The sequence below is a fragment of the Clarias gariepinus genome, chromosome 11, assembly GCF_024256425.1.
Source record: "Clarias gariepinus isolate MV-2021 ecotype Netherlands chromosome 11, CGAR_prim_01v2, whole genome shotgun sequence".
NCBI classification, from domain to species: Eukaryota; Metazoa; Chordata; class Actinopteri; order Siluriformes; family Clariidae; genus Clarias; species Clarias gariepinus.
The window spans coordinates 11,322,719-11,335,418 of record NC_071110.1 but is presented as its reverse complement, the minus strand read 5'-3'; the positions used below and the strand labels follow the sequence as shown (position 1 = coordinate 11,335,418).

General features: G+C 36.8%; 1 protein-coding gene across 2 annotated transcripts; it reads left to right on the top strand.

Moving 5' to 3' along the window:
- The first annotated feature begins 2,711 nt into the window (after positions 1 to 2,711).
- lsr (lipolysis stimulated lipoprotein receptor) lies at positions 2,712 to 12,175 on the top strand. 2 transcript variants are annotated; one of them, XM_053506888.1, is made up of 11 exons: positions 2,712 to 3,051; positions 4,687 to 5,013; positions 5,397 to 5,516; positions 5,817 to 5,873; positions 8,396 to 8,542; positions 8,816 to 9,010; positions 9,674 to 9,721; positions 10,220 to 10,348; positions 10,572 to 10,842; positions 10,951 to 11,410; positions 11,718 to 12,175. In XM_053506888.1, the coding sequence occupies exons 1-11, from the start codon at positions 3,009 to 3,011 to the stop codon at positions 11,751 to 11,753; spliced, it is 1,833 nt and encodes a 610-aa protein (XP_053362863.1). In that variant the 5' UTR covers positions 2,712 to 3,008; the 3' UTR covers positions 11,754 to 12,175. The 2 variants fall into 2 exon arrangements, with proteins under 2 accessions (XP_053362863.1, XP_053362864.1); XM_053506889.1 differs by lacking the exon at positions 5,817 to 5,873 and having other exon boundaries at positions 2,715 to 3,051.
- Positions 12,176 to 12,700: the final 525 nt, after the last annotated feature.

The window sequence follows — 12,700 nt, the reverse complement described above, 5'->3', positions numbered from 1 at the left end:
GATAGATTGGCAACCTGTCCAGGGTGTACCCTGCATCGTTTCCTACTGTAAGTCTCCATAAATGCACCCATAAATCTCCTTTTTGGTCTTTCTCTAGACCTCCTGCCTGGTAGGTTCAACCTCAGCATCCTTCTATCAATATGCTCACAATCTCTCCTCTGAACATGTCCGAACCACATCTTTACACTTTTCTTTAATTTTAGGTGACCTGTGGCATCTGCTAGATAGCACAGTGGATCAGAGTAGGAGGAACTCCAATGCCAATGTCACACTAGACTGTTTTTTGACAGAAACAAATATTCCAAGAATGGAAAAAAGAGGAACTGCCTCAACACAGTAACAGATTCTTCTGTGTAATGAAAATGAATAAAATTACCCGTCCTCCGCTCTTGTACCATATGCATTGCTCAATTGCATTAGCAAGTCACATCATGTCAAGTCAAGTCAAGTAGGCTTTTGTTGTCATTCCAACCATATACAGTTCAGTACACAATGAAACGAAACAACATTCCTTCAGGACCAAGGTGCTACATACATGCAACAGCATAAATTAACAACACAACATAAATTAACAACACACTTTATCAGAACCAGCTGGCTACTGTAACTATCTAATTAGCTGACTAGCTCAGATTAGACAGATTTAAATTTTTAAGTTAACCTAAAACTATCTATTTCTATACAAAAAAGAGACAACAACAGACAACAAAGTGAACGTGCAATGTGCAAACAAAGAGCTACAGTGTTTGTTTGTTTTTAAGTGTGATGAGTTATGAGTTGAGGTAGTGGGAAGAGAAACAGGAAACATTTGACATTTCTGAAGTAGCAGCAATGATAAATGTCACATAATTTTAGTTATTTTCATCCATCCTTTATTTTAGCCAATTCCATATACATCATTGATATAATTTATACATTTGAATATTAACGGATGAAAAGATGTGTGTGTGTGTGTGTAATTTACAGGAGTGGCAACGAATACTATGTAACTTATGTTAATTAATTTCTGGAGCATAACAGAGCTTGTAATAGCGATTTGATTTTGCTGCAAAAATCAAATATGCATGTCACAGTAGCAGTGAAGTAGCTTTTGCCAATAAATCCTGTGTTAAATGAGACCAAGAATGTTTTCCTGAATCAATCAGCTGGAAGCAGACTGTGATGGCATACTGAAAGGGTACTAAAGCGGTAGTGTGTCAATACCAGATTTGAAGGATCAGCAGGAGAACAAATCTTTTTTTTTAAGTGTTTAAAATAGATTCAGTGAGATAATCTTTTTCAAAATCTTAATTTCTTTAGCCTTTCTATGATTGTTTAGGCAGACAATCCTAGAGCAAGCCGATGGGCCTAAAATGATGCATGTATTTAGCACAGTTAAGCACCAGCTCACACGGATTTCCATAAAGCAATGGTGTAGCTCTTTCAGCTGATCTTCTTAAATTTAATGTGGTTCTGGCTTTAACTTTTTACCCTGCAAATAATTAGATCCAATTTTATTTGTAAAGTAATGTTCTCTCTAATTTCTGCTCAAGGAGAAAGGTTATGTGCATTAGTAGAACAATTAAAACTATTTTATATGCACTGTAGTGAGATACCAAACATTACTCAGAGTATCATGCAAACAACCCAACGCAAGTTAACGCAAGTGTTTGATAATTCTAGAAATAATGAAAATTGCAACATACTAGAGAAAGTGAGTGAGGTCTGCTTATTCGTTACAAATAAACGATACTCGCTAATATGGACCCAAAATTTATTTCACAAATTTCAACTCAAATCAATGGCACAGTTGCAAAGTGGTTAGCACTGTGGCCTCACACCTTCAGGATCAAGGGTTTGATTTTAGCCATTGGTCTGTGGGTGTGGCGTTTGCGTGTTTTCCCTGTGCTTGCTGGGTTTCCTCCAGGTACTCCTGTTTCCTTGCACAGTCTGAAAACATTTAGATTAGGCTAATTGGTGTTCCCAAATTGTGTATGTGTGTGGATTCATGGTGTACCCTGCCTTGTGCCCAGAGTCTCCTGGGATAGCCTCCAGACCCCGCCCGCGACCCTGTAACAGGATAAGCGGCACAGAAGATAAATGAATGAATCAACTCGAACCCTCGACGGCAATATCGGGTGTAGTTTTGCGTGGCTTCCGCTAGGGGCGGAAAAACTGGAAAGTGGGCTATTTGATAATAAATCGGAGGGCTTTATGCCTTTAATAAACACAATATTTAGATTATACTGTACATTTATTAATTGACCCTATTGATTCTTTAATATAATATAATTCTGCAAATGTTTTGAGAAGTTATTAGGTCTTATTGGGTTACCAGATAGGTTTCTGCAAAATACTGTAATCCACACAAGCTTTACCCTGAGAAAAACTCCATAAATGCAAAAGATTGTTATACATTGTTATATAATACAATTATTATAATAACGCATACTGTGAGAATAAGTTAATATCAGGTGGTATATAACCCTGAACTGATTTTTTTTTTATCAGTTTCACTTATTTGTTGTAAGTTAAGTAATAATTAACCTTATCGTTTGTGTACCAGGACCAAACCATTCGTCACTTATTTTGAGGATTACCGGGCGTAGCCGCTCGGCTATAAAACTTAACAAGCACCGAATTTACGCCAAAACACGAGAAGAACCGAACTGTTTTAGAGTCCCTTACAAGCGCATAAGAAATAAAACGTGTCCTTAATAGCAGTACCCATGAGATATAAAGGACAAGTTTGCCTCGAAGCCCCTGTGAATTTCGGTAAAGACGGCGTGGTTCAGTCGCGCTTCCTCCTTCACCTGTTCAGGTCTCTCGCCTACACAACACTGCGCGGACAAAATGGAGGATACACCTGTGTGAGGGGGAAAAGAAGAAAACTGCAGAAAAACTCAGGAAATACGTGCTTACAAATGTTTGGTCGAGGTTCCCAAGAGCGGCTATTTTAAGTGTTTTTAAGTCAGTTTCAAGTCGAGTGTTTTTATTAGCCGAACTTTAGGAGAGTGGATCAGCCAAAAATGCGCCTGTTATTTGTGATCCTTATCATTTTCACGGTAACAGGTACGATTATTCATAATTTTTATTTACTTGAAACCATTTCTATTTGTTCGCTTTTCTTCTTTTAATATTGTTACTACTAGGCTAAAACTATGTTGGTCTCTATACAACAGAAAAGGGTATTCTGACAGATTGCATGTATTTTTAGGCCTAAAATAAGCTCACTGTTTATTCAGTGCTGATTTTTTTTTTACCTACTCAAGCAGATATTTATCAGATTAACTCTTTTTAATGCTTAAAGTAATCCTCACCTTCGTTTTTGATTTGCTGTTAATTCCAAATGTAATATTGATAGTCTTTCTGGTAATTTCCTGCCAGTTATATCCAGTTCATAAAGCTCCATAAACAAACACAAACTTACTCCAACTATACAATTATAGTGACTTTAAATTCTGCTATATTTATTTTTAATAACTATACTTGATTTTCAGTATTTTGTTAAATGTGTACATTCCCATACCTAGAAATTAGATTGTGTGTGAGTGGGTTACAGCATAACCCCACTGACCTAGTTTCTGTCTCACGCATGTGAGTCATAGTTTCAGTTAACACAATCTTTCAAGAATGCCTGTTTTTTGTTTCATTGCCTTCATGGCATAATTTTAAAGACCCTTGCTCTCATTCCACAAGGCTAAAACTTCTCCCCTCTAACACCCCTTACTTATCTGTGCATGTGCTATTCATAAAGGCTCAATACCTTAGAAGAAAAGCTGCTTTTGTTTTAATGAATATACAGATGTTTCTGTCTAAGAGCTGTAGTGCGGTACCTAAAGCAGTTTTGTGTCTTTGCAGTTGCACATAATATTTTTGTACTTATTGGGAGCATACTATTTGAGAAAATCTGGTTAGTTTTCTATGCAGCTATAGATACGGTATGTCACAACCTAACTGTATATCATTAATGTGTTCAGTAATAAGGTGGAGTGATTTTATGCAATCAGTTAGCTAGATATTGCTGCTAAACAATTGCATTTAGAGGAATAAAACGTATTGGTTAAAATTATCCCTGGTTCTTGACAATTTACGTAAATAAAACTGTGTGGTGCTCAAAATGTACCCCAAATAACTTGTTTCTAAATCTATAAAGTCAGTCTTTATATAAAAGTTAATTTTAGTTCTAGTGTTAAAGGGATGTGTAAGAGCAGAGTAAAATACATAAAATTCACACAACGGGTGTTCATAATAAACCAGGTATCATATATTCTAGTTATTTAGCTTTTTTTATGATAACATTTATACATCTTACTAAATATGTTCTTACAGTAAAAGAAATTACTTATGCTGTATCCAGTAATATTCTAGATCAAAGTAAAAAATTTATTTGGGTTGCTATACAGTATGCTCCCAGAATCGTTTCAGATTATGCACCCTTTACAGCTCTTTATATCACATTTGAGTGTTTGTTTTATGATTTCAGCAGCCGCAAAATTTTGCTTCCTGAAACGATTCAGTATCATGCCGAGTTATTGTTCTGTATGAATAGGAACAGGTGCATTAAAAGCTTTATCCTAGAATTGCTACCTTGCAATTATAAAAGATTAGTAGAACAGGACAAAAAAAAAGACACAATTATGTATATGCTACTGGATTTTCCTTACATTCTGGATAACCAAAGATTAACCCTTTTCTTTCTGACAGGTTTCACCACAGGCGTTAATGTCATCTGCCCTGTGAAACGCTATGTGGTCATCCTGTTCCAGCCAGTCACTCTTAGGTGTGATTACACGACCACAGCCACTGTGCCCCCTATCATCACCTGGCGGTACAAGTCCTTCTGCCGAGACCCAATCCAAGCTGCCCTGAATCCAAGCAGTGCTGACAATGCTTATGCCCAGGCTAACCCCAACTACAACCCCAACACTGAATGCTCAGATGGTTCAAGGACTGTGCGCATTGTGGCTTCTAAGCAGACAGCTGTCACGCTGGGAAACCAATACCAGGGCCGCAAGATCAGCATCACTAACAGTAAGGAATAATGTGAATTTGTTAATTTTTTTTTCTCCCCTCTCACTCTTCCTCTCTCTCTCTTTCTATCTCTCTATCTATGTATTAATCTGTCTTGATTATCTAAAAGCATCCTTGTCCCTGTAATAGAAAGAAACACTTTAGTTCACAAATAAACAAAATTGTAAATTAGGTTAAATGCGTAGGGCTACATACAAGCTACATAATTGCATTTATTCCTGATACAAGGTATTAGGAATAAAATACCACATAGATCTATCAGCATGCTTCATTAATAGCTGGTAGCTTTAGAGAAAGAAATAAGGTCATAGTACAGTTCTAAATATCCAAAAATGATTTGAGGCATAGTGCAGTTCCTTTAATCGCATGGCTTTTTCTTTTAGATGCTGATCTCAACATTGAACAGACTGCATGGGGTGATAGCGGTGTGTATGTGTGCAGTGTTGCATCGTCCCAGGACTTATCAGGAAATGGTGAAGACTATACCGAGCTCATTGTTTTGGGTAAGATTTAATGATCATTTATATTTATTTTATATCGGCACACAAACCCAAAACTTAGGTTGTACTTTTCTGCCACCCGTTTTCTATTTTTTTTTTCCTTTCTTGAATTGTATAGTGTTTTAGAACATTTGTAGAGGGGTCATGAACATGAATTTTACTTTTGTTGAGCCTTCATAGGAGTTGGCAATTGAGCAGTCACATGGTTTAATTGTTGAGAAGAACATTTTAAGAGGAGAGAACTTTTCTGCTTAGAAAGTCGCAGCAAAACCCAATCATGGCTTTGTCCTCCTTCTTTCACAGAGAGAAAGTCAAATACTACAGACCTGCTGCCTGGCATTGACTTACTGATCATGGAAGGTACACTAAGTGCACCTCTGTAGTCCTAGAAGCCTACTTGTGTTATGCGCTTTTACCTCCTTCATCAGGCAAGCTACTTTGTCAAGTAAAATGAGCTGAAGGTCACTGACTTTCTCAAGAATCTAAAGGTTAAATAAAAAAAAATCTGTTTCATGAAGGCAAAATTTGCATATACAAGCAAGGTTTATGCTCGTAAACACCAGAAAACGGCTCCGCCTGCAGTAGAAGTTGCTGTAGAAGTTGCATCAACTCTACAATCTCTGAATTGAGAGTAAATGTCCAGGCATGAGTCTGTCTTTGATGTTTGCATGCTGTGTGTGATCTGAAGTTCTAATTTTGGTGGCAAGCTGTCAAGCTAGTTTCATTTTTTTTTTTTATTGTCTTTTTGATTTTTTATTGATTTTTTATTGAAATGTCATGATCTCTTGCACTGCATTGGATGTACTTAGTGGTTAGCAATTGAAAATGTACCCCTCCCCCCCCCCAAAAAAAATAAAAAAAAATTTGGTTCTTCTTAAAAATAATAATAATAATAATGCCCCCCCCCTTTTTTTTTTTTTTTTTTTTTTAAGAAGAAACAAAATTTATCAACAAATTGTACTGTGCTCTAGCCTTTCTCCCTTCAATTTATTTCCCAGGATGTCCTGGTTCTAAGGATGTAAATTAAATGTTTACAAAGCCTGATACTGCCACCATTATATAAAATTTCATTGTAGGAATGGTGTTCAATTTGTATCGCTTGGAATTATCCCATACCAAAAATTGACGCTAGTAACTCTCATGCTTTTATAAGGCCCTTCTTGGGCAATGTTTTTTTTTTTTTTTTTTTTTTTTTTCCTGCCACATTTTTGTAAAGTTCTCATATGGGTCTTGTTTAGCTATTGTGTGATGGTGTGTTCCACTTTCTGTCGATCCAGCATTGCATGATGGGGCCAAGCTTTTAGAACGCTAACAATTCTTCTTGTCAAAAAGGGAAAAAAAGTTATTTTTAGCAGTTTTGCTTAGTTTATGATTCTAAAAACAAACCATGTCTTTTGGATTTTGGAAAAGCTGCAGAGCTGATCATGCTGCTAAACTGCTAAATTTTTGCAGGTACCTTGCTCACTGTACACATTACACAACAACTGACCTTATGCCAGTGTTGCCTTTTATACATGTTGCTGTTATGTGAGCTGCCCATGTTGCCCAGAATGCTGCTGATGATAAATGGGTATCGCTTGGGTTAGTGCCACACATCAATTTTCTGTTTTGTATGGCTTTACTTGGACAAGGATGTGTTAGGGTTAGGGTCGTGTGTGTGTGTGTGTGTAAAATATATAACACTTTTCCCCCCCATAATACCTTTATCCCTGTTTAAAAGAATATTTAAATGCTCTTTTTCATGTTTGTATTAGAAGAACCCCCAAATTGACTGTTGGCAATGATTTCTTTTTCATTTTAAGAATTTTGCTGCAAGTTGCCACATGCTAATTTGCCTGTTGTAATTAATGCATATAAAGCAAAGTAAAAATTAGTACCATTTCTGTTTAAACTCTTATATATAGCAAATAATGTTTTGCACACTTTTCATATGCTTCGGAAAGGCATGTCCTTCCCGCCAAAATAAGCAGTTAAGTTAAAAACTATGTAAAGGTTTTCTTATTATGCTTTGTTCATTTACTATTCAAATTCGAATTTTATTTGTCACATACACAGTCATGCACGGTATGATATGCAGTGAAATGCTTATATGACCGCTCATGATCTTTAAACTCTAAATTATCAATAAAAATAAATTGGGGAATGGGAATGAATAAAATATAGAGAAGATAAGGACAGAATATAAAATATGGGATATAGTGAAGAAAAAAAACAAAAAACCTAGCTGTACAAAATATACACAGTGATGACATGCATGATGAAAATATGCAAAATATGGAAATGTGCAAAAGTGTGAAAAATGAAATAGATTTAAATGTCCAGAAAGTTTGCGGAAATGAAGTGAGCAAAATGAAGTGTTCAAAATGAAATGAAGTATAAATATCTAAATGTGCATTAATGTATAATGTCCATGAATGGACTATATTGTCAGTCATGAGAAATGTTCATAAAGTGCAGTGTGCAAAAGGATGGTTTTTTTTTTTTTAGTCCTGTCTGTTTTGGTTGAGGGACCTTATCGCCTGCGAAAAGAAACTCCTCCTTTAGTCTCTCTATGTTGGCCTTCAGGGAGCGAAATCACTTTCCTGAATGCAACAGAGAAAACAGTCTGTTGTTGGGGTGACTGAGATCTTTCACGATTTTCCTGGGGGGAAGTAGTGGCCACGCAGTCGTAAGTGTACAATGAGTACAGCAGGGGGCTCAGAACACTACCCTGGAGGGCTCCAGTGCTGAGGGTGGAAAGGCTGGAAGAAAAACTCAGCCTGATCATAAAGTTAGTCAGAGGCTACAGACTCCAGGCTTAAGTCGAACAATATCTGTCTGCCCAGTCTTAGTAATAGTTCAGGTTGTTTACTCTTTACCCTTTATTGTGTCCTCTTTGTCAGATTGGTTGTTGGTAGTGTTGGTGATGATTGGCTTCCTCTTGTTGCTGCTCCTCATTGGGATCTGTTGGTGTCAATGTTGCCCTCATACATGTTGCTGTTATGTGAGCTGCCCATGTTGCCCAGAACGCTGTTGCTGCCCAAGAGCATGTAAGTAGTTATACCTGCATTTATTTGCCATTGCTGTCCTTCTTTTTACAATTGTGTTCAATGTAAAAGTATATGTACTCTAATAATTTCTTGTTGCAGTTGGTCTTTTTATTTAATAGCCTTTGCTGCAATCTTTGTTGCTATAACTTGCATTATCGAAATGTTAGGGAAGAATTATCATTTTGGAGTTGCACTGTGCGTGCCTAATACTGAAAGTAAAATGCCAAATCTGAAAATTAAGTATTAATTCACACATTCTGTTTTCAATTCAAGTGTATGAAGCAGGTAAAGCAGTGAAGGCTGGTATTCCTAGCCAGTATGCAGCCAGTATGTTTGCTCCTAGTTTGTATGGACAACCAGCATATGTGGGGGGGCCATCCCCACCCATCCCTATGCTGCCCATGCCCCAGGGTGTCAACGTCCCTCCCCCTAATGGCTATGGCAGGGACTTTGACACAGCCAGCTCAGGTGGGTAATCTTCTATAAACATGATTCTTCTGTGAATTTATGAGTAGTAAACTAAAGGTGTATACACAGTACTGTATGTATTTATAATGTATAGAAACAGACAGCCAAAAAAAATTATACACACTTCAGGGGGGGAAAAAAAGGTTTGATGTATATTTTATTCATATACTATTAATAATTTCATACTGTATGTCAATTTATAATGTATAGCAATAAATTTAGTAATTAAAAAATGTATACAGGTTTATGAGCGAGATGGATAAGAGGAGAGAGAGAGAGAGAGAGAGAGAGAGTACTCTTTGTACTGTTTTATTCGTTTTTGTTAAATAAATAATGGCCCAGTGAAAAAATTAAGTTTAAAGTTTTGAAGCATTTCTTTTTTTTGTTTGTTTTCACAAAAACACAGAAATAAGAGGGGTTATCAACTTTTGCACATGACCGTACACACACACACACGCGCATACTTGTGTGTGTGAATATAATATATAATATAATTATTTTTATTAATCATACATGCTGTATATGTTATGTTGGCTATGGTACAATGTATGTACATGCTATTATATCTAGCCCAGTGTTCCTGTAGAGTTTAACATTGGAGACATGCTCACTAATGAATCTGATATTTGACTTCTTGGTGTTGCTTTATGCTTTCTGTTGTAGTTGGTCAGGGATCTCAAGTACCGCTGCTACATGATCATGATAGCCAGAGTAAGTTCAGAATGCTTGTTTACTTCTTCTTTTAGTTTTATTTACAGTCCCCATTGAAAGTATAGGAACAGCAATGGGTTCTGTTTGTTTATTTATTTATTTAGCTGTACAACAAACACTTGGGTTTCCAATTTAAAAAAAAATCCAGCTTCACGCATTTATTACAAGCTAGGAATATGTAGCCAAACATTAAATGTTATTTGCTTTAAGACATAAATATTACCTAATAAACCAAAAGATTGGATGATCTGCCACCAAAAGGTGGCGTTTTTTCTTTAAAGCTTTGCAACACATCTAGATCTGAAAATAAAAGTAAAAATTCTGATCCCTTATCTCTTATTCATCTTGTGATCCCAAATCCAAGTGACTTGGTGTATAGCAGAAACAAACTTAACTGTGATTGTAAATACCTCAATGGCTGTTGATTTATCTATTTTTTGTTTAAATTCATTTATTTCTTTTGTCTTCATATTTATGGGATGGTTTTGTTTGTTTCAGCTCGTAGCGGATATCGTATCCAGGCTAATCAGGATGGAAATCCTACTCGTTTGCTGTATTATATGGAGCGGGAGGTGGCCAATCTGGACCCCAGTCAGCCTGGAGGTGCTGCAGTCCCACAAAGCCGATGTGAGTTCTCTTGCCCAGGGATCTATGCTGAATTGTATGATTTTAGGTGGTCATTGTTGGAGTGTTAATGGAAAATCTGAAAGATCTTTCTGGAAACGTTTAGGAGAAGAACTGTAATGTGTTTTTTTTTTTTTAAATACGCTAATACGCTTTCCTTTGTCACCCACTTGCATTCTTACTCAATCTATCTCTAACTCTTTTTCAACCAACTTCTTTCTCTCAGTTGATGGTATGAGTGAGATCAGCTCCCTGCATGATGGCGGAGACCCTCGTAATCGTGGTCGATCCAGGCCTCCCCAGCTGAACACAGTGTATGATGATGAGAACATGAGCACCATCAGTAGTGTATCTCAGAGTATGCACAGAGATGATCCCAGGAGAGGTGGCGGAGGTGGTCCTAACCGCCCTGGCCGTGCTCGTTCCATGGACAACCTTGATGATATCGGCCGAAACTACAGAGACCGCGATTATCCTCCTCGAGGAGCCAGAAGAGGGTAAGCCAAGAATTGAGTGGCTTATTATCTACAGTAATCTGAATATATAATATTAATTAGTGATTTGTCATTTTCTTTATTCTAATAATCAATTTGTTCTATCTGCAGTTCTGATGATGAATGGAGTAGCAGTGATCGAAGATATGACCGTGTCCCAGATGACCGACATCGTGACTATTCCCCTGATGACCGCTTCCGTAGCGATTCTCGAGGAGTTGGCTTTCAGGGACGGCGCAGTCGTAGCCGTGATGATTTGATGGATCTAGAACGTGGGCGGGGAGGCAGAGGCCAGGATGCATATGATGATGGCTTCCTACGGGAGGCAATGGAGAGGAAGAAGATGGGCGAGCAGCAGCGGGCTCGGAGCCGTGAGCGCCTTGACAGCGACAGTGACCGCTCAGACCGCTACAGGGGAGGACGTGGGGGGCCACCACCACCACTTCCCTTCAGCAGGCCTGCAGGCAATCCCAACCAGCGCCCTGCCAACAACACCAGCTTCCCACCTCCACCATCCTACACAGAGGATACAGACAGCTTAGCATCATCCAAGAAGAGCAATCTCCGCAAGGTGACAAGCTCCTACTTGTATTTCATACAACAATTATTTTTGAGATGCGGAAATTATAATAGTAGCATTTTCTTTGCAGTTTAAAGTCGTTATAACTGATAAGTAAATAGGGCCAGCACGTAGTCGTCTTGGAATTACAATTTTTCTTTTTTTTTTGGGGTGGGGGGGAATGAAAATATTATCATAAAAATCATAGACTTGACAGATAAAACCTTTGATTCCAAAGTTATATTCTATATATTTCTGTATTCTTTATTATGCTCTGTGAAAAAAAATGTTATTTATGTGATTTGTTTTTTGTTCACAGAACGGAGCTGTGAGTCGCGAAAGTCTGGTCGTGTGAAACATTAAGTATTTGCGGTCAACATGTTCTTTAAGGTGGTTGATTTTGTTTTGTAAATTTGTGTTTTTCACCGTCTATTGCTGAATGTTTATTGTGGGTTTAAATAGGGATGTACATGCGTGTAAATGCAGTTTTATTTGAGAGTCTCAGTGAGTCAGAGTCTCATGACTTAATGCAATGTTACTATTTTAAAAGTTTTATGAATTTTAATGTGATGGATTTATATCTAAAATCACTGTTTTATAATTATGAAAAATGCATTTTTAAAAACACTTTTCATGTATTGAATATTTCCCTAACATATGGTGTACAGGTGATGTCAAGACTTTGCAGTAATCATACAGTTAATAGGCTTTACATCCTATTGCTCACAATGCATTGTAAATGTATACAAAATATAATAAAAAATACAGATCTTTGTATTTACTGTAAATATATTTTTTTCAATTAATTAATTTTCAGTATGCCAGTAATCATTTCCCTGTATTGATATTTTTTATGGTTTGCAAAAGAAAATATTCCTCTTACAATGTTACTGTAGTTGTAGAAATTCTTTAATTGTCTTTTTTTTTTTAAGAATTTAACCAGATGTGTGAACTTTCATACATTATCATTAATTTGTTTTATTCATATTTTTAACCAAGATACGTTTTTAATGAATTATAAATTACTTTTAAATAAATCTTTTCTATATAAAATACGTAAAATTTACTTGAGATTCCTTTTGCTGCCACTGGGTGTCTAGCTGAACATGAAAAGGGCCTGCAGTTCTTTGCTCCCTTTCACTATTTATAACACAATTTTTTGTGTTAAATCCGTCCACATTGCAAAGCTTGTAGAGGGGGGAGGGGGCAAGTGTAACAGATTACAAAAAAATGATGCTATTAGAATATGATTATTTTTGCTTGCTTTTTTTGTTTTAAAATAAGCCACTTTTAGATTACACT